The 21,690-nt window shown below is 36.9% G+C and overlaps 1 protein-coding gene and 1 long non-coding RNA gene across 5 annotated transcripts in view; one reads left to right on the top strand and one right to left on the bottom strand.

The window, feature by feature from the left end:
- Positions 1 to 6,694, bottom strand: part of LOC128247585 (uncharacterized) — a 14,221-nt gene extending 7,527 nt beyond the window's left edge. Inside the window, exon 1 of the long non-coding RNA XR_008263921.1 lies at positions 6,504 to 6,694. This is a non-coding gene — a long non-coding RNA (uncharacterized LOC128247585). The remainder of the gene's footprint in view (positions 1 to 6,503) is intronic.
- Positions 6,695 to 6,995: 301 nt separating this feature from the next.
- Positions 6,996 to 21,690, top strand: part of LOC106879541 (snurportin-1) — a 33,629-nt gene continuing 18,934 nt past the window's right edge. Inside the window, exons 1-4 of one of the 4 annotated variants that reach the window (XM_014929174.2) lie at positions 7,028 to 7,166; positions 15,398 to 15,565; positions 19,135 to 19,319; positions 19,688 to 19,832. In XM_014929174.2, the coding sequence (XP_014784660.1) occupies positions 19,162 to 19,319; positions 19,688 to 19,832 (303 nt within the window). In that variant the 5' untranslated portion in view covers positions 7,028 to 7,166; positions 15,398 to 15,565; positions 19,135 to 19,161. Of the gene's footprint in view, positions 7,167 to 15,397; positions 15,566 to 19,107; positions 19,320 to 19,687; positions 19,833 to 21,690 lie in introns of all 4 variants that reach the window. The other 3 variants (XM_052967074.1, XM_014929172.2, XM_014929170.2) reach the window with 3 other exon arrangements.

The following is a 21,690-nucleotide window of genomic DNA, read 5'->3' as shown; positions in this document are numbered from 1 at the left end:
TATTTTTATATCACAAGTGCACAGAAGAGTGTATTTATGTAAACTGATACACACACACACACATTGTAGATCCACATACAGCCACATAATAGCATTCCTACTAATATCAGAGTAACACATAAAATGTTACATTTAAGAGAAGAAACTCAGTGTTATAACATGAATAATAAATCTAAAATGCCAGCTAACATTTCTGATCTTAACACATAACAAAATAGTTGCTAGATCGGCAGGAATAGGTTTTCCAAAAAACATGATCATCTGTGATAAGCTTGATGTAAGCCTATTCCCTTATGGCTGCAACAATAGCTATTCTGAACTAGGTGATAGCTGTGTAACTCTTCCACCTGTACCTATTGTTCCACACCATCTCTCATCCCAGCACCCTCACCTCCAAAACTTTTCAGTAAATATGACAACAGCCAGAACTATAATCTTCAATGATTCATTCCTGGACCACATTTTTTACAATAGACATCAATGCAGAAATGTTGAGACTAAACACCAACTGCATTGGTGACACCATCATCAAACAAGTCATCAAAGTGTCATTTGTCTTTGGGAGAGACTCTAGAAGTCATAGTTCCTACACTCTTTCATATGAGTATCTTGTATATATACAAATGTGTTTTCTTTTGATTAGGTTACAAATGAATTAGTGTTTGTGCAGGATTTTACAATTGGTTGAATTATCTCAAAGTTGCTATTTATCTATTTTAATGCCTCAACCTTGAATCTCTCCTTCTTCTCTCCGTCTCTCTCACACATACATACACATGTATGTATGCTTGTGTATGTATATGTATATATATGTATAGGTGTTTGACTGCAGATACAACAAACCAAGAGGCGAAAGTTGTTGCTATCTACAGTGGACAAGACAAGCCTATCTGGAAAGTTCAAGGCCTGTATGCTATCATGCCACATATTTTTTGACTCCTATTGATCTATGGGATCCTGATAGCCATAACCAAGGGCTTTGAACTGAAGATCAGCATGCTTCTATGAAAATGACTGGGACAACTACAAAGCTTGATCAACATCACCCCATGTAGGCAAAACAAGTAGAAGTTCCCCATCAGCAGCCTGACAGAAAAATTTGTGATGACTCATTGTAGTGGGATGCAACAATACCAAAAGATTTACAACCCAAAATTTTCTCAAGCCAGAATTGTAATCAGAACAAGATAGAATGAAAGACAGCAGAAGCTATGGATGTATGGCACGAGTTGTGGCTAAGACAGAGTGTAGGTAACTGCATGTACTCAGGAAAGGATTGACCAAGGTAGCAGTGCGACTCCTCAATATGTCTGGAGGCTACTGATCCACAATGAGATGCAAATGACAGTTGAGGAGGCATAACCTTGTAGGATGGTTGGAATGTGACAGAAAGGAACCTGAACAAGATGGGAGTAAACGGTGGAGTGCTCAGTCTAATAGTTTCAGCTTTGAAAAGCTCAATACAATCAAATAAGATTCTTAATCCTGTCTATGACATCTACTAAAGCCATCCAAATTGTTTTGTTGGAGGGAATTGGAGTTACCAGCTTACTCTTTGTGACAGGGGAGGATGACTCAGGAACATATTGTCTGCAGCTGTCCATCAAACCTGAGTGAGGGATACTTCTGCAACCTCTCTCGACAACCTCCGATGACCTCTCTTGACCACATCCAACAACCTTTCTCACCAACCTCCAAAAACCTCTCTCGCCAACCTCCAGCAATCCTCCAACTGACAGTTTTTCTACTTTTTCATGACAGAAAATGCACCTTTTGTGTCAGTTATAATGAAATTGCTTTCTTATATCAGAGTAATAAGGTATTTCAATAGAGCATCTTTATTCCCAGGAATTACGGGGTACACCAGCTAGTATATATATATATATATATATATATATATATATATATATATATACATACACACACATAGACACACATGCACTCACACCACACATGCACATCCTGTATCATAAAGACTGTGTTACTTGGCAGTAACACTGAGCATCTTATCCAATGCACCCTTCACTTTTAAAAAGCACTATGATGTGTAACTTAATGGAGATTTGGATGCTACTTGTAGCAATTCAAGGGGCTGCACAGAGGCACCCTCTTGTATATAACACAAGTATCTGTACATATATATATATATGTACAGATATATATATATATATATATATGTACACACACACAAACACACACATATATATATACACACACATATATATATATATATATATATACACACACATATATAGACACATATACATACATAATCATAGATATATATGTGCACACATACATACACATAGATACATACAGACAGACATACATATAGATACATATATATAGATACATATATATACAATACACATATATATATGTACACACACACACACATTTTAAATAATATCAAGATACATACACATTTATATATAGATATAGTTATATATCCTAGCCCTAATGTGTCGCTTTATCTGCTAAAAATAGCAGTGAAATCTCCCACAAATCATAATCTACAGCCTTGAAAGGTGAAGGACACATTGTATAATGCATAAAATCTCTTTTAAAAAATCTTAACAACAGCTCTAATATAATATCTTTTGATGAAAGCAAGAGGTGTATTTCATGGAGTGAATCCCTATGTTTTATTCCATTCGTAATGAAGTAGAGAAATACAAATGGATCCAGTATTTCATTGGTACTTTATTTAATCAACCTCAGAAGTTGGCATTGGTGGGATTTGAACAGGTAGAAGTAATATTTATATATATATATGTAACAGCTGTGATATTTTAACTCAGAATGTAGTGAACCAATACTAATCACTGTAAACCATATTATCTTGTCTCATTACAAAATATGCCATTTTATTTATCTACCTTACTTAGCAATAATGTTTATTTCTGTTGTATCGCATGTGGGTCAATTTGCCAATATGAACACTGATACTGGTTCTATTTCACTTCTTTTCATTATTATTAGCCAACTAATAACCGAATTAACCAATTTATTAATTGATTGCTGAAGTAATCACTTGATCAGCCATCAGTGGGTTTCTTGATTCTTTTGTTACCATTCATTGTAATGAAATGTGAAGGAAGTCAATGTACACAGTTTTAACAGGATTCCTATCAGAAGGGAAACTGCATGTTTACACTCAAGGGATATTTCACATATAACTTAATAAAATTCCATCACCTTCATAAACTCTGCTAGAAACTGTTACAGACTGGGCTAATGCAGTGAATGGTTGAATTATGTGACTTAGTTTTCTCCTCAGCTACAGCGATCTCAGTTTTCTCACAAGTGCTGTTCAATTAGAAAGAAATCAGGACTTCGTGAAGGTGTGCACACATTTGCATAAGAGAGATTCTAAGTAATTCAGGCACAAAGAATGTCAACTAAATTTTGCATAATAGATGGCAGAGCTTGGTGTACAGTCCAATATTATACTGAACAATATAAAGTTTGGCATAAAACCACAAGATTAAGAAAGAAATATTCTACTTATATTCTTGTTCACTAAATCAATGAGTCTGAGTGCATGCATGCATGTACACACACACACACACACACACACACACATATATATATATATATATATATATAAGTTTTGGCTAGAATTGGCCCAGGCCATGACATGACAAACTTGATAGCACCACCCGGAAAAGATATTTAATGAGGTTTCATATTACAGTCATTCTTTGGCTACCAAAGCCTATTCAAGTAAAGAGTAATTGTTTGCAGAGATATATCCAGCTGTAGGTTGTATATCTGGAATTTGTTGGAGATATTCATCCAGAAATCATTTGAATGTTATGAGATCTGTATCTTCCCTTGTGTCTTGATATGGTGTTAAAGAGAACAGTGCCAAATGAGGGGAATTAGTTCTGTCTTAGTGTTGTGATGCAATGCAAGCATGAGTTGGACACAGGGACAAAAACTTGGGTGAATTTTAAATTTGATGCCAGCATCATTTGGGCAGCTGTTAGAAAATTTTTCATATCATATAAATGATAAAGCGCTAACACTAACATTAGAGGGAATAAAACTCTGAGCTTCTCAAGTTGATCCCAATAATCAGAACCAATCATATCATCTATTTCCTTTGTGACTGATGTGTTTGTGTGTGTACTGGTAAGTATGTAATTAAGAATGTCAATCTGATCACTAACATCTTAAAGTTTATATATATATAAATTACAACCATGAGTACCCTGTGGTAAATTTTAACAATTGCTTTCCTTAGCTATTAACACTTTAACAATAAGTTTACTAAGCTACAAAACCATTAACCACAGGTTCTGTATAAAATATTTTATATTCAGCGATATATAACCTAGTCATTACCATATTTAAATAGTAAAGAAATCTGAAATCTAAAAAAATACTGATGGTCTGAGTCAGGAAAGACTAATGAATATAAAGTTTGAAAGATTAGTAAAGTTATTTGCTGTTAGCATCACAACTGTATGGTAAGAATTTTGCTTTCTGATGTCATAGTTTCAAGTTCAGTCCCACTTAGTGGTACCTTGAGCAAATGTCTTCTATGATAGCCTCAGGTCAACCAAAGCCTTATGAGTGGATTTGACTGGCAGAAACTGAAAGAAGCCTGTCGGGGGGGGGGGGGTGTCAACCACAACAGCTGTTGTGGTTGACACCCCCACACACACGACAGGTGCTAATTTGGCGGTTCAGCAAAAGGGAGTGATAGAATAAAAACCAAATTTAAGAAAGAGATAATTCCTGGGTTCAATTTTTTTGATAAAAAAAAACCTTCAAGGTAGTGCTCCAGCATGGTCCAGGTCTACTGACTGAAACAATAGGCTACGTGACATTTTCTGATACTTTTTGATTATATATATAACTAAGAATCTGGTATCTTCCCTCACTGCTACAAAAGACATAGGGAAAATTACGCTTACAAAACATAATTGAAACTAATTATGCAAATTTATGTAGTATTTTAAATAGAACATACTATCCCACAAATTAAAGTAGAGTAAAAAATATATTTTAGGTTGTATATTGTTTATTCATTTATTGCGCCTTCTTGTAAATATTCCCCTGGATAGTCTGGATGCAACAATTCTGAGTGAAGCAATTTCACCGGACAAAATGAAAATTTCTGCTTCTTTTGACAACAATTTATCACAAATATAATAAATTCAGGTGACTGCGTCTTTTCAAGACATTGATAAACCGAAAAGGCCAGGTAATGCTGCTAGAACGTATATGCCCACAAATAGGCAAGTGTCTAATCTAATGTTAATAGAAATGTTTACATAAATAAACTTCCGTTCACTTACAATATATTCAGCTACTGGATTTGAGGTGTTAATTTTTCTATAGCAATACTAATCAAATTCAAGTCATTATTTTAAATTAGTCATATAATTATGTTTTTACTTTTCCTTAAATTTTTAATTAATGTCAAATATTTATAACTTTTATGATGAATAAAATCAGGTAAATAAAAGAAAAACATTTCATAATTGCCTCCCTTAGACTTGTTTTACCCAAAACACGTTGAAACGTTTAAGACTACCTCTACTTTATGGTTTGTATATTAAAATCAGGTGTCTGGCAGCAACTACGTCAATCAGGAACTCAGTTATTTTTATAGTACTCTGAAGTCATATCTTCGCAAGTAATATCTTTTTTAACATTTATTATGCATATTGAAAGGAAGATAAACACATGCCGCACTTGAGCGCTGCGTACTATAAGCTCATTATTATTATTGGTTTTTTTTTTAATGTGTGAAGTTTTATTTGCGAATAGACGGAAAAATCAGGTATAAGATTCCTTATTTGAGCAAATGTAACAGTTAATTATTATGGCAACCAGTTTAATTAGGAATGATAAAGCTATATCTAAAGGTACCACATAATCTGTTCTGCTAGAAAAGTAAATGAATTTTGCCGAAAATTTTTAAGCTAAAGAAATAATCTTAAATCTCGTAAGTACTATCTCTCAAGCAAGTACTTTTTAAGACACAAGATTCCTGCAGAATGAAGAACTACGTCATGAAAATAATTCCGTACTGAGAAGAAACAAAAATAATACGCAGTTTGCCGCCAGGTTGCGAGCACACTTCAACTAATGCATACACATGGATGCTCTCAATTACACACGCGTTTGCACACAAACACAGATTTTTGAAAAGTAAACAAGAAAAAAAGAACTGTTGCATTCTACTCTTGATGTGGTTCAAATTTCAGGTGTATCCAGTAAAACAGAGGATAAGTAAATGTGAAAACAAAATAGTATGTTTTGGGATACTTTGTACTGTCAGTGCGTGTGGTATATATTCATGCGAGTGTTTGTTGTTCATGCGTGTAGGAACTACGTTATTGAAAATCTTGAAACAAAGACTTGCAATAATAGTCTCTGTAAATTTCAAATCAGTTATTAATTCAGAATATTCTTTTTTAATAAAAAAAATGTAACAAATAAATGCAAAGCTAAAATGTCTTCCTCAAAGTTCACATTATCCTTACCTTACGTTGTTGTTTTAAAATCATCTTTAGTTCTTCTTAATTTCCATTGCTAATCGAAAAAGTTTTATAAGTTTTTGAAATTGCAAGTTAAAGAACTTACCTCATAATTTTGTTAATTGCCTAAAGTACGGTTTTATCCAATCTAACGTCATAAGATAATTAGCGACTTTTCAGTTTTGTTTCTTTTTGATTTGTTTTGTTTACTTTTAGCTCTACATTGTTCAACATTATCTTCTTTTTTTTTTAGCAATTTTAGAATAAAATTTTGTTTGCTTTTGGATACAACGTATTAATCACTTATTGTCATTGTTCGTTTAGAAAAGTAAATTTCTCAAAATAGATGTGTATATTTCTCGAAAATATTTTTCCAACTTCGAGTTGTTTTATCTTCAACAATTTTAACATTTTTCTTTTTTTTTTTATTCCATTTTAGAATTGTTTTACCTTTTTTTTTTTAATTTACTTTCTGTACTTAGTTCGGAATCATAGAGATTCTTGTATCTTCCAAAAACGAAGATAAAAATATCTGAAACATCAGTCAGTCATCCCAAGTGATACTGTTGTAATGAGGATATGATTCTCGCACAAGCTCTGTCGTGATTGAGTGGTCAGCTCGGCCATATCCTTGAGATCGACCGTACACATGAATCGTTCCAGCCTCGGGTAAGTGCTCCATTTTGCCACCACCCACACATATACAGTTTAGCCCATGGATTTCAAGTTCAGCATCCACCAAGTCGAAAATGTCTGCATGGAATTTAGCGATTGTAGAACCGCGAACGATGTACTGGAAGTCTTTAGGATTATTTCCATCGTATACTTTGCATAGGACATACCTGCTGAATCCTTGTTCTCCGATGTCCACTATAGGTACCCCATTTAGTTTAGGGTTAGGTGGAATCGTTTTGGCAGGCATGTGTGAAAAGCTTACGTCGGATTACCACGAACTTGTCACGAACAGAGAATCTGGGCTACTGACGTTTGTTTGAATCTAGTAATAGTGGTTGTGATGCAGCAGCTAGTAGCTGTAACTACATAGGAAAGTGTTTATTGCTTACACTTGTTGTTGCTCTTTGCTAGAAATATAACTTCGTCTCGAAGAATTCTTCGTACAAGGTCAGACAGCTGAAAGCAACATGGCTTTAGGCGGGTTACTCCGTATTTTAGCTGTGGAAATTAAATAAATGGATAAAACTAAATCATTTAACGAACATGCACTCTTAAATGGATAAGTAAACTACAGTTTATTAATCAGAACTAGTAATTTATTCTAAGTTAATGAATTTCAAAGCTTTAATGTCTCTGGCTTTTTTGTTACTTACGGCGATCAAAAAGGACACGTAACGTAAGATCGCCACCTTTTTTTATTATTTTTGAATGAGAAAGAGCAACGCTCACATTTCAGACTGATGCGTTTGAAGTTCATTTTGAGTAAAATAAAATTTTAAAAAACGAGGCTGGAAGAGATTTTCATTGGGTTGTAGCACTGAGGATTCGGGGAAGTAAGTGTTTAGTGCAGGATCTGTGGTGGAGAATCTTGAAGAAATGGCAAAAGATGATAGACAATTAGACTCACCAGGTGGGAGACGATACACAGCTTGCATACCATCAGATCAGAGGAGCAGAAGCTCTTATAGTTACGGTTGAAGCGACTAGGAAGAGAAATAGCATCTGCTGTCTATTTGTGAACGTGTCTTTACAGTTAGATTAAAGACCTTTTAGATACGATCTGGATGGGGATTTGGGTGTATGCCTGTAGCGCCATCCCACATATATAAGAGATTTGTCATGAAGCGGATCATGAACTGGTCACAGCAAAAGACGAAGTTTCCTATAACCAGTAAAATGTTTAAATTTATCATTCATTTAAGCGGAAGTATTTTTATTTGAAGGGGTGGGGGCTCGTTTGGATTTCCGCAGTTAAAGTCTTTTTATACTTCTTTTAGCAACCTTTTTCTCTGGTGACATTTTACAATATCTCCTAGTTCAATATTGGGCAAACCGCTGGCCGCGTGCAGCTTGTCTTACGAAAAGTTCTGAATTATTTAAATAGTGCGACCTGCGTGATGATGACCATATCTCATACGGCCCGTTTCTCGGAAAAATTGCCAATGCTTGACCTAAGTTCTGTTAAGCTCTATTTGGGGTTTATCCAGAGTGGAAAAAAAATAAAGCACTTGTAAAATTCTGAAAGCATGTATATAGTTAACATGTACTATGGTGTATTAACGATTGATCTTCTATGCAGTCGCTCGACAAGCTAGAAGTTAGCAATTAAATCTCCCTCATCATAAAATCTATCAAATGACTACCTGTATTTTAGCCAGCTATTTTTGTGCAAACACGCCATAACACGTTTACAAACACATTATTTTGGGTATTATTGAAAGAAAGAAACAACGACGCAAGAACGATTTTTGAAATGTATTCAAAAGTCAATCGCGTGATATACAACCATCTTATCTAAAAGTAATCAATGTAAAACCTAAAATATTACAAAGACACATTGTCATAAATACATGCTTAGGGAATTAGAGAAAAATTGCAGGAATATTTTCAGGGTCAGTGACCTTGTCAGTTATTAAAGACGATAGAGCGCTTCTGTAGAAAGAAAAGTGTTCTTGTAAAGAATATTGGAAATGAAATGGAAGTAGGTTTCCTGGACTTACCTCTCGTACATGTATTCACCATATTTTTTTTAATGTTCATATGCTTTTATAGAAACGAGCTTGTCATTGTGGGTTTTAATCATTAGATTTGTTGCTTATTCAGATTTCATTTTCATCATCTGTCGGTTAATAAAGTTTATATGACAGCCAAGTATTATTTATATGACAGCTGGTATTATTTTCACAACTGCCAACAACAACCAAATTTTCTATTCGGTAGCACGATCAAATCTCTTAGACTGCGCATTGCTACTTTAGCGTATCTGTAGTCAACACTGTGAAATGACCTCATCTGGTTTAGAATTGGGTTTAAAGTTTGGGCTAGGATTTAGGGTTGGGTTTGGGATTAGGATTAGGGACAGACTGCACAGTAAAGTGCACCAAGTGTACTCTATTATCTTTAATAATCAACAAGGTCACTAGCCCTAACAATATTTGTTCAGTCTTTCTCCAGCATGGCATTCAGAGTTAGACCTTTTACGCTTCAAGCTTTTCGACCTCTCCGCTCTACAAAGATATACCTTGATCTTTAAAAAACACAACTATGTGCCCCATTCTCAAGAAAGGTAACCCATTAGATCCAACCAACTACAATAGTATCTCTCTCTCTCTCTCTCTCTCTTAACAATCATCGGTACAGCTCCCGTAAAAACCTGATCCTCTGGATTTTTACGGGAGTTATAACCGGTTATCGTTTAACCTGTTATGTCATTCATCAGTGTGACAGTGCTGCTGTTACACCTTAGAGAAATTCGGCGAAATCTATGTTGTTATCCTCAATATCAGCAAAGCCATATTCGACGTGCCAATATCCTATTCCATATAGCTTTCAGTCGTCTTTCCTCTCTTAGAACGGAGGCTTTTATTGAATTCGCAAATCGCGCTTTCGTGGTGTTTAACAGACATTTTCTGTCTCTTACTCTATCAATGTGATGTGTTCCAGGCTTCAGATTTCTCCTATTCGTTTCTTGCTGCTCATCAACAACTTTTCTACTGTCGTGTTCAACAAAGTTCATCCTCAACTGATGATATCACTCTTCATTCTCTTCTAATCTACTCTAGCCATACACCATCCATGCGCAATCAAGATGTCACGTGCCAAGCCTGCACTGATAATATAAACAGGAACCTTGGAAGTATCCGTTGAAGGAAACATGCTAATTTTATTTCTTTCAACAGCCAAGAAACATTAGATGCTTTTTATATCAATTAGATATCATGGCGCCACACATTCTCGAAACATTAACAGCACGCACCTCGAGCCTTCACAATCGCTTTCTAATGTTAGCTGTCACTGTCTCTCGAGGCGAAAGCACACGCTCAACATCGTTCCGACTACTTCCTATCGCTCTGACTTTTCTCTTCAAGGGCAGAAATTATTGAAACTTTACGAAGCTCGGGCGAGACCAACAGTGGAGGACATTTGTGTCGGTGGTACTGCTACACATACAGGTATCTTAAGACTGCTTCCAAAGAAAGGTCACTCGACTGATAGGTAAAGTCACTCACACACACGCCTCAGCCCCTGGCTTACAGACGCTCTCTCTCCTGACTCTGCCTTTCCTTCCGGTACTGTAATGGCTTCTGCACCTTAGAGATAGTTTCATTTCATCTCCATTTAGGTACTCCCGACTCATTCGTTTTCTATCACCCGTATTGTGTCCAACCTCACAAGCCCTGCACTAACCACACTGTCTCTTCATTTTACCTCAGAACATCGTCTCTTTGGAATCCTTCCTTGCCTATGTCTTCCCTGCGGGTGTCAACTTGCAACAGTTCAAGCAGAAAAGGTAGTGACTATGGTCTATGAAAATTAACGGCTCTTTACCTTCCCCTAGATCCGGAAAGTAGAGAAATACATTAGATAATGTAGTATTAGATATGCAAAAAAGACGAGATGGTCACATCTGAAATGCTTTTGGTCATAGGTTTTCTCAATGGGGACGGATTTTTAGCTTGCCGTTGCCAACAACTCGGGGAGAGAAAAAATATATCCCCTTACAGCACACCATCATCCTATTCAAGGGTATAGTTATCTCTCATCCGTTTGACACTGAAAAAAATTAGAAAAATAACAGCGTCTTTAGGATTCGAAAAAGAATAAACTTTTTATAATAATGTATAAACGTGTGATTTGAGATGAACGACAAATGCGATACTTAATGATAAAAGCGAACTTATCCTCACTAATACGATTTAAAAATACTGTACCAATTTGGTTAGTGGAGGTGCAATGGCCCAGTGGTTAGGGCAAGCGGTGAGCGAAAATCTATGTTGAATTTTGTCCTTTGTCCTTTAAGGTGATATCAGCTTGTTACTGACGTGATATCATCTTATTACTGACGTGTTATCATCTTGTTCAAATAACTATTACAAAACATTATCGTTTTTTTTTTTTTCTGTTTTGCCTTGTGTGACAAGACAGATGAGAGCTGCCGTAATAGAAGCTCTTTTTCGTTAGTTGGTTACTGAACATCTGAATTGGCATTCTGCCTAATAATCTGTAATTACTATTTAGGATTGTATTGCAACATGTTAATATCTTTGAAATTTCTTTCTGAAATTTTGTTGACTTGAGCAACCATGAAGTTCATCATAAGATTTTGGTACAGATTATCCTAATGTCGTCAGGAAACGCAAAGAATTCGATTATATTTCTAGTTTGAAAATAATATGCTTATATTTCTTAACTACACTGATGTATACTAAGAAGAGCAATTGCTGATTCTTTTGGGTTTAAAAACAGTCAAGTTACCACTATTTGGCAAAGAATCAGATTTTAAAAGAAACATTTACGATAGAAGAATTACCGAACGGTACAAGGTTAATGATAAAACAATGTTTTCAGTCTTATCTAGAAGAACCAACAGTCTGATAAGTATAAAAGACTCTAGTGTAATAATCAATAACCTCCAATAGTTTTACCGACAGTCTTTGTTGTGTATGAAAGATGAAATAGACAACAAACTCAGGAAATATATCAACATTTTATAAACAACATGTATGAGGTTGTTGATATATTTTCGTGTAATGAGGACCTAGATACGTGATGCCAAATGCGGATAACAAAGAAAGCTTTTCCCTTTATTGTACAACTGAGAAAAATAATCAAATCAATTGATTGAAGCCAGTTAGGACAAGCGATACTCAACACTTGTTGATAGGTATAATTTCAGATGAATTGCCGATTTATGGTTGGAAATATAAACAGGAATCTCTCATTGTATTACGTCATTGATTATACTTTTAAAATTTAATTTTAGTTGATGAAAGAAATGAACCATCAACAGTCGAACTCATATATGCCCAGGCCCGGCCTTAGGGTTGTTGGCGCCTCAGAAGCTGATGACCGTGAAAATTTCCTTGTCTTTGTCACGCCCTCCTTGGCACCCCCTAGCACATGGCGTTCTGGGTGACTGCCCGAGTTGCTGGTACCTTGAGCCGGCGTTGTATATGTATATAGTGTAATGACCAAAGGTTGTAAATAATTGATTGGAACCTTTCTTACCAGCTGTGAAGATACGTTCGAGAAGTGGATTTTTTAATATTTTCCTATTGCTCTTGTTTTTCCTTGCTTTGTTCTTTTTTTTTTTTTTTTTTTTTTTTTTTTTTTTTTTTTTTTTTTTTTGCAATGACCACAAAAATCAGAATCGGTAGTGATGTGTTGAGACTTTTCACTGGGGAAGGTGCTATGGTGGCCTGAATAAAGAAGGTGAGGCTCGTGGAAAACTGCAGGGAATAAATGTGGTTAGCCTTATGCCGTTGTACTTAGAAGGCAGTGCGCTAAATCTCTATCTGGAGATGGATGAGGCGGAAAAACCTGAAGAGCGGCTGAAGGACGCGTTAGCTCTTCCGATGACGAAGGGGAGGGGAAGGCAGCCCCCGTGACCCTATAGAGATCTCAAAGGGAACGTCGCCTCCCCACCCCTGGTGGATGGACGATTACGAGACAGAACAGGGGAGCAGTGATTTTTAGATCAGAGGGGCGTGTGGTGGAAGGAAGGCCGAAAGTGGGGAGAGATAACATCACCTCGGCAAGTGAAAAGAAAAGTTTCCCACTTTTTCATGCTGTCAGCGATAGAGGCGAGACGTGGCGAAGAGAGGTCGTGACAACAGGTTAACAATTGAACAATCTACTGACGGTACCCAAATACAAGTCTAAGTAAGAACGACTTTATTTTCGTGCCTTCAAACCAAAATTTTGCTAAGGTTTCTTATTACCCCGTGTCAACACTTTCGAAATATGATTTCTCGCGATTACTTGGCGTTCCGACGGTGCCTAATCTACCTTTGGTTTCACCTTGTGTATCTGCATGCGGTCTTCCTTCTGTCTACCGTCTTTATCTTGCTTTTCCCCTCTCCTCCCTGCAACCGATCCCTGGATGACAAATTTAATACTGCAACCAGTATCGAGGAGGTACCCGCCACACTTACACCTATTATCATCCTCACTGTTGGCAAGAAGCGTTGAACGGTCTAAGTGAGTTGAAGGTGTAAATAACGCTCGTTTACCTGTTTCTGTGGTTGTAGCACTTTGCTAGTTGACCCGCTTGACTTACACCAATAACACATGATTTCAGGCCTCACATCCACTGCAGTCTTTAACCATGTGCGGTCTTAAGACACTGCCCGTTAAATGTTTATACTTTCTCACTGCTTTCTCTTGGTTCCTCACCATCTGCGTTTTGTCATTCTTACCCATTCCGCCGGCTCTCTCAAAGTCCTGTGTCGTATGAACAATCCAGTTATGGTGTCCTATACAAAGCAACTATTGAAATACGATCCGAGAAATCGGTTAAAAATACAAGTTTCACTAGTCTCTCTAGCTTTTTCCTCTTTTGAGAGAAATTTCTCAAACCCTTCTCTCACAAATCCTGCTGGACCGAGCCGCCTAATTTCGTTAGTGTAGGCATCTATCTGTTCCACGGTATTCCTCACCCCTCCCAGTTTCCCATATCTGCAAATTCCCTTTCTGTTAACATCTCTTTCAATCTCGTTTAAATGTTTTCGCTTGTTTTTTTGTTTGATCAAAGGCAACAGTGTTTGTTTTCAATCCTTTCGGCCTCGTCCACTATGCAACCTCTTTCCCCAAAATCATTTGACAGAGGAGCACCACCTGCACTGCATTGTTAAATTTGGGTGGAGGAGCGATCATCACGACGGACTCGGTCAACAGCGACAACAGCTGTTCAACATAACTGCACAAGTCAGCAATACTCGGGTGTGACACGAGTGCATGCAGTTCGGTTTCGTCGCTCTGCTTATAACTCGGACAGTGCCACCAGGCAGAATTTCCGGTAATTTTTCAGATTAACACCCGCACGATTTTCACTAGGGTGTTAGGGTTTTAGGGTCAGGGTTAGGGTTACGGTTAGTGTTAAGGTTACGGTTTTAGGGTCAGGGTTAGGGTGTTAGGGTTAGGGTGAGGTAATCGTGCGGGCGTTAATCTGAAAAATTACCGAATTTCCGTGCCACTTAAGTTTATCTCGAACCGGCAGAGGTCATCGGTAGCCCTACTTGGCGAGAGTTTTCTGGAAGTTATCTATGGTAATCTCCGGGTCGAATGTCTTCCAAAACTGACCAGTTAATTCGTCCTCGTCGATACCTTAAGTTTTCTCGAGAACATCATCGCTCTTATCCACCGCAAGATAGTTATATATTGCTATCATAGAACTTCCACCCACCGCATTGCCCGACTGGTAAAGAGCAGTGTGCGCTTGACAACATTCTAAATGCCTGGCGCCAAAACCTCAATCGCTATTTGATTGAGGTCTACAGCTCCGTCAAGAGACGAGCTGCAGAAAGGTATTTTACAAACGGAGAACACTAACTCAGCGTCTAGGATAATCTGCAGGTGAAGCAGCTTCAGCGCAAGTTTTGGCTACCAACAGCCACAGCATGCCAAGCCCGCCTTCCGGAGAGAGCGGGACAGAGTGGTCAGAGGAACACGTACAGGAAGCAAAATAGTAGACGATTCAGTTTGAGCATATGGGAACTGTGGCAAACATTTCACTAATAATCTCTCTCTCTCTCTCTCATTTATTCTCTTATCCACTCACATTCACTTAAAAGTAAACAACTTTTAGGTAAAACACACGTCAAGTAACAAAAGTAAATAAGATAAATGTATATATATATATATATAAACACAAAAATAGAGTCAGTAACAGAGATAACTATGTGAAATATTTACAAAATAGGTTTTTGCGCATTTTATGTACACAGACACAACAGAGACACCAGAGAGCGCGCGAAATATGTAGAGAAAAGAAGACACATGCTACTAAAATAGGAGTTACCTACCTTGATGGCGATCTCTTTCGTTTGTGTCATGGTCGACATGCGAGTTGTGTTGGAACGTTTACATTAGAGAGGACACTATTTACGTTTCGAGTAAGTCTTTTGGTATAACTACTGATCCAAACGTTTCTAAAGATTGTTTTTTTTTTGTATCAAGATAAATACTTTAATGATGCTTTTTATGTGTGTGAATTGATATTTGCATTAACAGTTTTAATTTTAAATTGTCAAGCGTATAGAAGCGACATCGAAAATGAAAATAAACAATGTGGTCTCCTTAGAAGGACATTTCATTGACATTGTTTAGGAAGGATAACCTTTCTCGGGACAAAAACATACAAACAGTAACCAGACTGACAGAACAATTCAGCCATGAACGTCACGAAATTCGTTAACGAAGCAATTCTTCAAGCATATATATTGGCATGCCTATACGAGTTTCCCCCCTCCCCCAACCTCTAGAATATGCTTTCTTATAACTTTCAGAAAATGGTTATTTTTTGAATGAACATTTTCAAGAAATACCTTTCAAATGGTGTAGATTACAATTATATCAGAATTTAATCAAAAGTTTTTCAAAATTTCAAGCTTCATTTCGTAGATATCTCTGTGATGTACGCGCGCCCATCATTTTTTCCCCCTTTTTCCACATGAAATTTCAATATAATTAGAAACAATATCATCTGAAAGATTCATTAGAAAAAAAAGGCACTGTCATGCTATTAGCTGTCAGAAGTGAAAGTGCTCATTTTACAGTAAGTTATGCGGAAATAAACTCGAGAGAGAGGTACACTTGTGTAGGTATGCCTGTACAGTTAACAGTTTTCTTCGAATTTTAACTATCTGAATGTAATTGTATAAAAAAACTTGTGTGTATATATATATATATATATAGGTACTACTAAAGCAGCACGGTCGCGCAGTCGCGCTAGCTAGTCGTGAGTGGTCGATCCTAGCCCTGTCCCTAACCCTAACCCGATCCCTAACCCTATCCCTAACCCGCGTGTGCAAATGAATACGTGTTTAGGGTTAGGGTTAGTGTTGCGGATAGGGTTGGGGTTAGGATCGACCACTCAAGACTAGCTGGCGCGGAAACGCGACTGCGCGTTCGGGACCGTGCTGCTTTAGTAGTACCATTACATTGGTTAGGAAGTTCTTGGACAAGTCATTGTTGCCGATCCAATGCAAACTGCACGTCAACTTGCTGTACGGTTTGGCGTCTCCCATGTCACGATCATCAACCACCTGCATCGTCTCGGCAAGGTCAGCAAGCTTGGAAAATAGGTGCCACATGAATTGACTGAAGCTAACAAACAACAAGCACGTGTCACTGTATGTCAAAGTCTGCTCTAGCGAAACCGAAGATTCGATTGGTTGGAGTCAGTAATCACATGGATGAAAAGTGGCTACTGTACTCCGACGTGAGGCGCAGACGATCCTGGTGTAGTAAAGGTCAACAGCCAAAAGCTTCACCAAAAGGACCGCTTGTGCAAAAGAAGGTTATGATCTCAGTTTGGTGGGATTGCCGTGGTGTGATCATGTTGGATCTTCTCCCAAGCAATACCACCGTTGACTGCGAACAAATTGACTGTCTAAAGATCTCGCTGGCTGAAAAACGCTCAAATTTGAGGCAGATAATTTACCACCAAGACAACGCGCCAGCACATTGTGCAATTAAGACGTCAGAGAAGCCGAAGGAGGCTGGCTGAGAGATTATGGTGTACCTACCGTATTCTCCTGACCTTGCCCCTTCTGACTACCATTTATTCTCTGCTTTGCAATGCGCGATTGGCGATACAGAGTTCGAAAACGATGATGATGTGAAATCGTTCCTTTACGACTTTATTGATTCAAAACCACGCAATTTCTGGATGAAAGGATTCAAAACTTTGCCTGAAAGATGGCAAAAGGTGATCAATAACGATGGTGATTACTTTTAGATTGATTGTTCTTTGTTGTCTTTTTAATTATTAATAAAGTGGTATGTTAAAAGTGTCCAAGAACTTTCTTACCAAACTGATATATAGCAATGATAGTATTGTTTGGTCCAGTCCAGTACCAACTCCATCAGATTTTTGTTGTATAAAAAACGAAATCCTTCATGGAACTCTGAAAAATAGCAACTGGGATACTTTGCATAGCCTAAACTTTTTGTTTTGCAGTAACCTTTCTACTGTGTTTGTGCAAGACTAAAAGAACACGAACAGTGTGTTGTCCCTTTTTTTTTTTCCACAATTTATGTAATTTCCTTCAATGGTCTAGATTTGTATTAGACTACGTAATTCATTTGTAATTTGTGAAAACTTCGTTAATGACTTCTCACTGAAGAAACTACAAAGTAAAGATTCGGTCTACATGCTGCACCTCTTTCAAGTTTTTTTCCTCATAACTTACTACGATCGATATAAGTGAGGGGAAAATTTTCAATCAACTGAGATTATCCAAAAAATTTGGAAACAAAATTTTAAAAAAACCGTAGTAGGGTGTGTTTAAAAAAAAAATTTGAAAAAAAAAGCAAAGGAGATATCTCCAATAAGATTAGTTGATGTTAATTTTTGGACAACATAGACCAGGCATGAGCAACCGTTTTTAAGAAGTGGCCACATAAGACATGGCTGGCTCATCATCACTATAGTTCATAGTGATCAAATGTTTGTCTGCACATTTGCTCCATCAAATTGACGTTGCCTGTGCGCAATGTCCCGTAAGCTTGCTGTCAATGTGATCCTGGAATGACATGAAATGAAATGTTTTGCTCAAGAACACAACACAATAACACTCATTTCAGGAATTCAAACCACAATGTCAACATTGTGAGTGCAACATCCTACCACTAGACAATACAATGTGCCCTCATTATATATATATATATATATATAGATCGTTGCCAGTGCCCCTGGACTGGCTCTTGTGCGGGTGGCACATAAAAGACACCATTTCGAGCGTGGCCGTTGCCAATATCGCCTGACTGGCCTTCGTGCAGGTGACACGTAAAAGCACCTACTACACTCTCTGAGTGGTTGGCGTTAGGAAGGGCATCCAGCTGTAGAAACTCTGCCAAATTTAGATTGGAGCCTGGTGTTGCCATCCGGTTTCACCAGTCCTCAGTCAAATCGTCCAACCCATGCTAGCATGGAAAGTGGACGTTAAACGATGATGATGATGATATATATATATAACCCATGGCCTTTACCAAGGGTGTAGCCAAGTTGAGGCAAGTGAGATTGAAACTGAACCTAATTCGATGACGGGCACCCGTGCCAGTGGAGCGCTAACAGCACCATCCGAGCAGGATCACTGCCAGTGGCACGTAAAAAGCACCCACTACACTCTCAGAGTGGTTAGCGTTAGGAAGGGCATCCAGCTGTAGAAACTCTGCCAGATCAGATTGGAGTCTGGTGTAGCCATCTGGTTCGCCAGTCCCCAGTCAAATCGTCCAACCCATGCTAGCATGGAAAGCGGACGTTAAATGATGATGTATATATATATATATATATATATATATATAATGCAATATGCATATATATCAAGATATTTGCAACAAAATAGTAAATATAGTATTGAAAATATATAAAAACAAAACTAACAAAATAAAAGGAAAAATTATTTATTTTCTGTCTAATTTATGTTGGTAGTATTTTCTATCCAGTTTATTTCATCAGGACCCAATACTATTGCACTTAAAAGAAATGGAACAACTTGCAGAACAATTAGCTGAGACTGTTCAAGTCAAATTTGAACCCAATTCAACTGATGCTGTACACCCTCGTCTCAGCCAATATAAATGCCGAAAGAATATTTTGGATCAAAATGAGCGACGGCAGAGGATATTACAAGTACAGAAACAGTAAGTAACGCGTTGTTCAATAGAAAGAAGTGTAGAAACTATCAATGTCCTGCAAAAGTAGTATTGTAGCAGTGAATAAGTTCAAAATATCTTATTTCTCATTTTGGGAAGTCAATAACAATCAGTCTTTTATAAGTGACTTAATGCTAATCAATCAAGTGGCTTTCTCAGGCATTGGTGTAAGATCCATTTCATGGATTCTTCTCAGCAACTGTTTGTTAACCATAATAAACTTCAATGACGTATTTATTTCACAATTTCAAGCTATTTAGAGGAAGTTGTTTAGGTGAAGTTAAAATACGTACCTAATGTACATTTTGTAATATTTTGAAGTTGTGTCACCATATTTTTTTTCCTGTTTTTTTCAGAAATCGGTTTGATTATCTTAAAAATATACGTCAACTTGTAGATAATTGTTGGGAACCTAATGATGCTCAAGAGGAGGATGTGTCTGCTGAAGAGTCTATGGAGTGTGAAGTATTTAAAAAACCAGGAAGATTTTATCAAAATCAGGTTACCTGGCTTTATTTGTTAAAATATTGATTTCTTCAAGTATAGATTTTCTTTCAACTTTTTACAAGGCTTTACATTTTTAAGCTCATCAATATTTTATTTTGTTAACATTTGAATCTAGATTTTTTTTTTACTTTTGTTGTTTTTTATTCCAAATCATCTTTGAGCTGATTTATGATCAAAGACATTCAGTCTTTTTTTTATATATATCCTGGGATACACTATTCAATGTGTCATTTTCTTTTTAAAATAGTAAGGTGTGATTTGAGAGAGATACGGCTACTGTTTCTAGCACATTGAGCAACAATATAGAGGCTTCTTGTTGGCTTAAGCTTTTTATTCTTTGTGTCAGAGGTACTTTTATATCCGAGTAAAACACCACCCAAGCAGCAACTTTTATACGCTAATATATTTAGTCTGTCAAGTTCGACTTTGCTTTTCATCCTTTCGGGGATTGATAAATTAAGTACCAATTGCATACTGGGGTCGATCTAATCGACTAGCCCTCCTCCTAAAAAATTTCAGGCCTTGTGCCTTGAGTAGAAAAGAATATTTTTCTAGCTTTTAAAGGCGGCGAGCTGGCAGAAGCATTAGCATGCCTGGCGAAATGTTTAGCGGTATTTCGTCTGCATTACATTCTGAGTTCAAATTCCACCAAGGTCAACTTTACCTTTTATCCTTTCGGGGTCGATAAATTAAGTACCAGTTATGCACTGGGGGTCAATGTAATTGACTTAATCCCTTTGTCTGTCCTTGTTTGTCCCCTCTATGTTTAGTCCCTTGTGGGCAATAAAGAAATAAGAAACATTAGCATGCCAGGCAAAATGCTTAGCAGTATTTCGTCTATCTTTAGGTTCTGAGTTCAAATTCCACCAAGGTCAACTTTGCCATTCATCCTTTCAGGAGTCGATAAATTAAATACCAGTTATGTACTGAGACCAATCTAATCAACTGGCCCCCTCCCCAAAAATTTGGGGCCTTGTGCTTGGAGTAGAAAAGAATATATTTAGTCTGTTATCGTCGTCATGGTTGTCATAGTTAGAACATTTTGGCTATTGTACCTTCTGGTCTTCAAGTACTTGTCACATCAGTTAACACTCTTGAAATTTAGAACCAAACCCTTTATTAAACCTATGGGAGCAGATTACTCTCAAACCATTGTGCATGCCTGGAATAGTCTCATTAAGTATTCTATTACTTGTGATCCTGCTCATTTGGTACTCTTCAACCAGAATATATACAGGTTAAATGTCCACTAGATAAACCTCTAGACTTAACACTTAATCAACAGTTATATTCATTATCTCATTACCTAATAAGACAAATTAGATTGTGAAAATTAAGAGCTTTAAAATTAACTTTAAAAAAATTAAAACAAAATTAGTCTTTATATGATGTAATTGATTGCAGTTGTTTGATCAACAAGAAATTTACATTTAAATCTGTTTGTTTGCAATCAGTATTATTTTCTCTTACTTCACTCTAAGTTTCTCACAAAATGCCTTTGTGAGTAATTTATGGTAATACCATATGTATGACATAATTTAAGAGAACTGCCTGCTCAAAGCTTGTGAGTTAAAATTTGCTTTGCTACAAACAAATTACTCCATTCTACTTTGTCTCAGTTTATCTCCTTCATATAAATAGGTACTAGATCATCTTGGAGTGTTATCTGTCATCAACTGCTGTGTGATCCTTGTGAAGGTTTCTCTCTCATCTGTATGATGCTATGAAACCATAGTTAAGCACCATTCCTTATTTAAAAAGCTCCTCTCTGCTGAAAAGATAATTATTTTACTTATTCTTACCATATACGTCCCAAGTACTCTAAAGTTATATATATATATATATATATATA

The sequence above is a fragment of the Octopus bimaculoides genome, chromosome 4, assembly GCF_001194135.2.
Source record: "Octopus bimaculoides isolate UCB-OBI-ISO-001 chromosome 4, ASM119413v2, whole genome shotgun sequence".
Taxonomy (NCBI): Eukaryota; Metazoa; Mollusca; class Cephalopoda; order Octopoda; family Octopodidae; genus Octopus; species Octopus bimaculoides.
The sequence above is the reverse complement of the archived record's forward strand: the minus strand, read 5'-3'. Positions and strand labels throughout refer to the sequence as shown.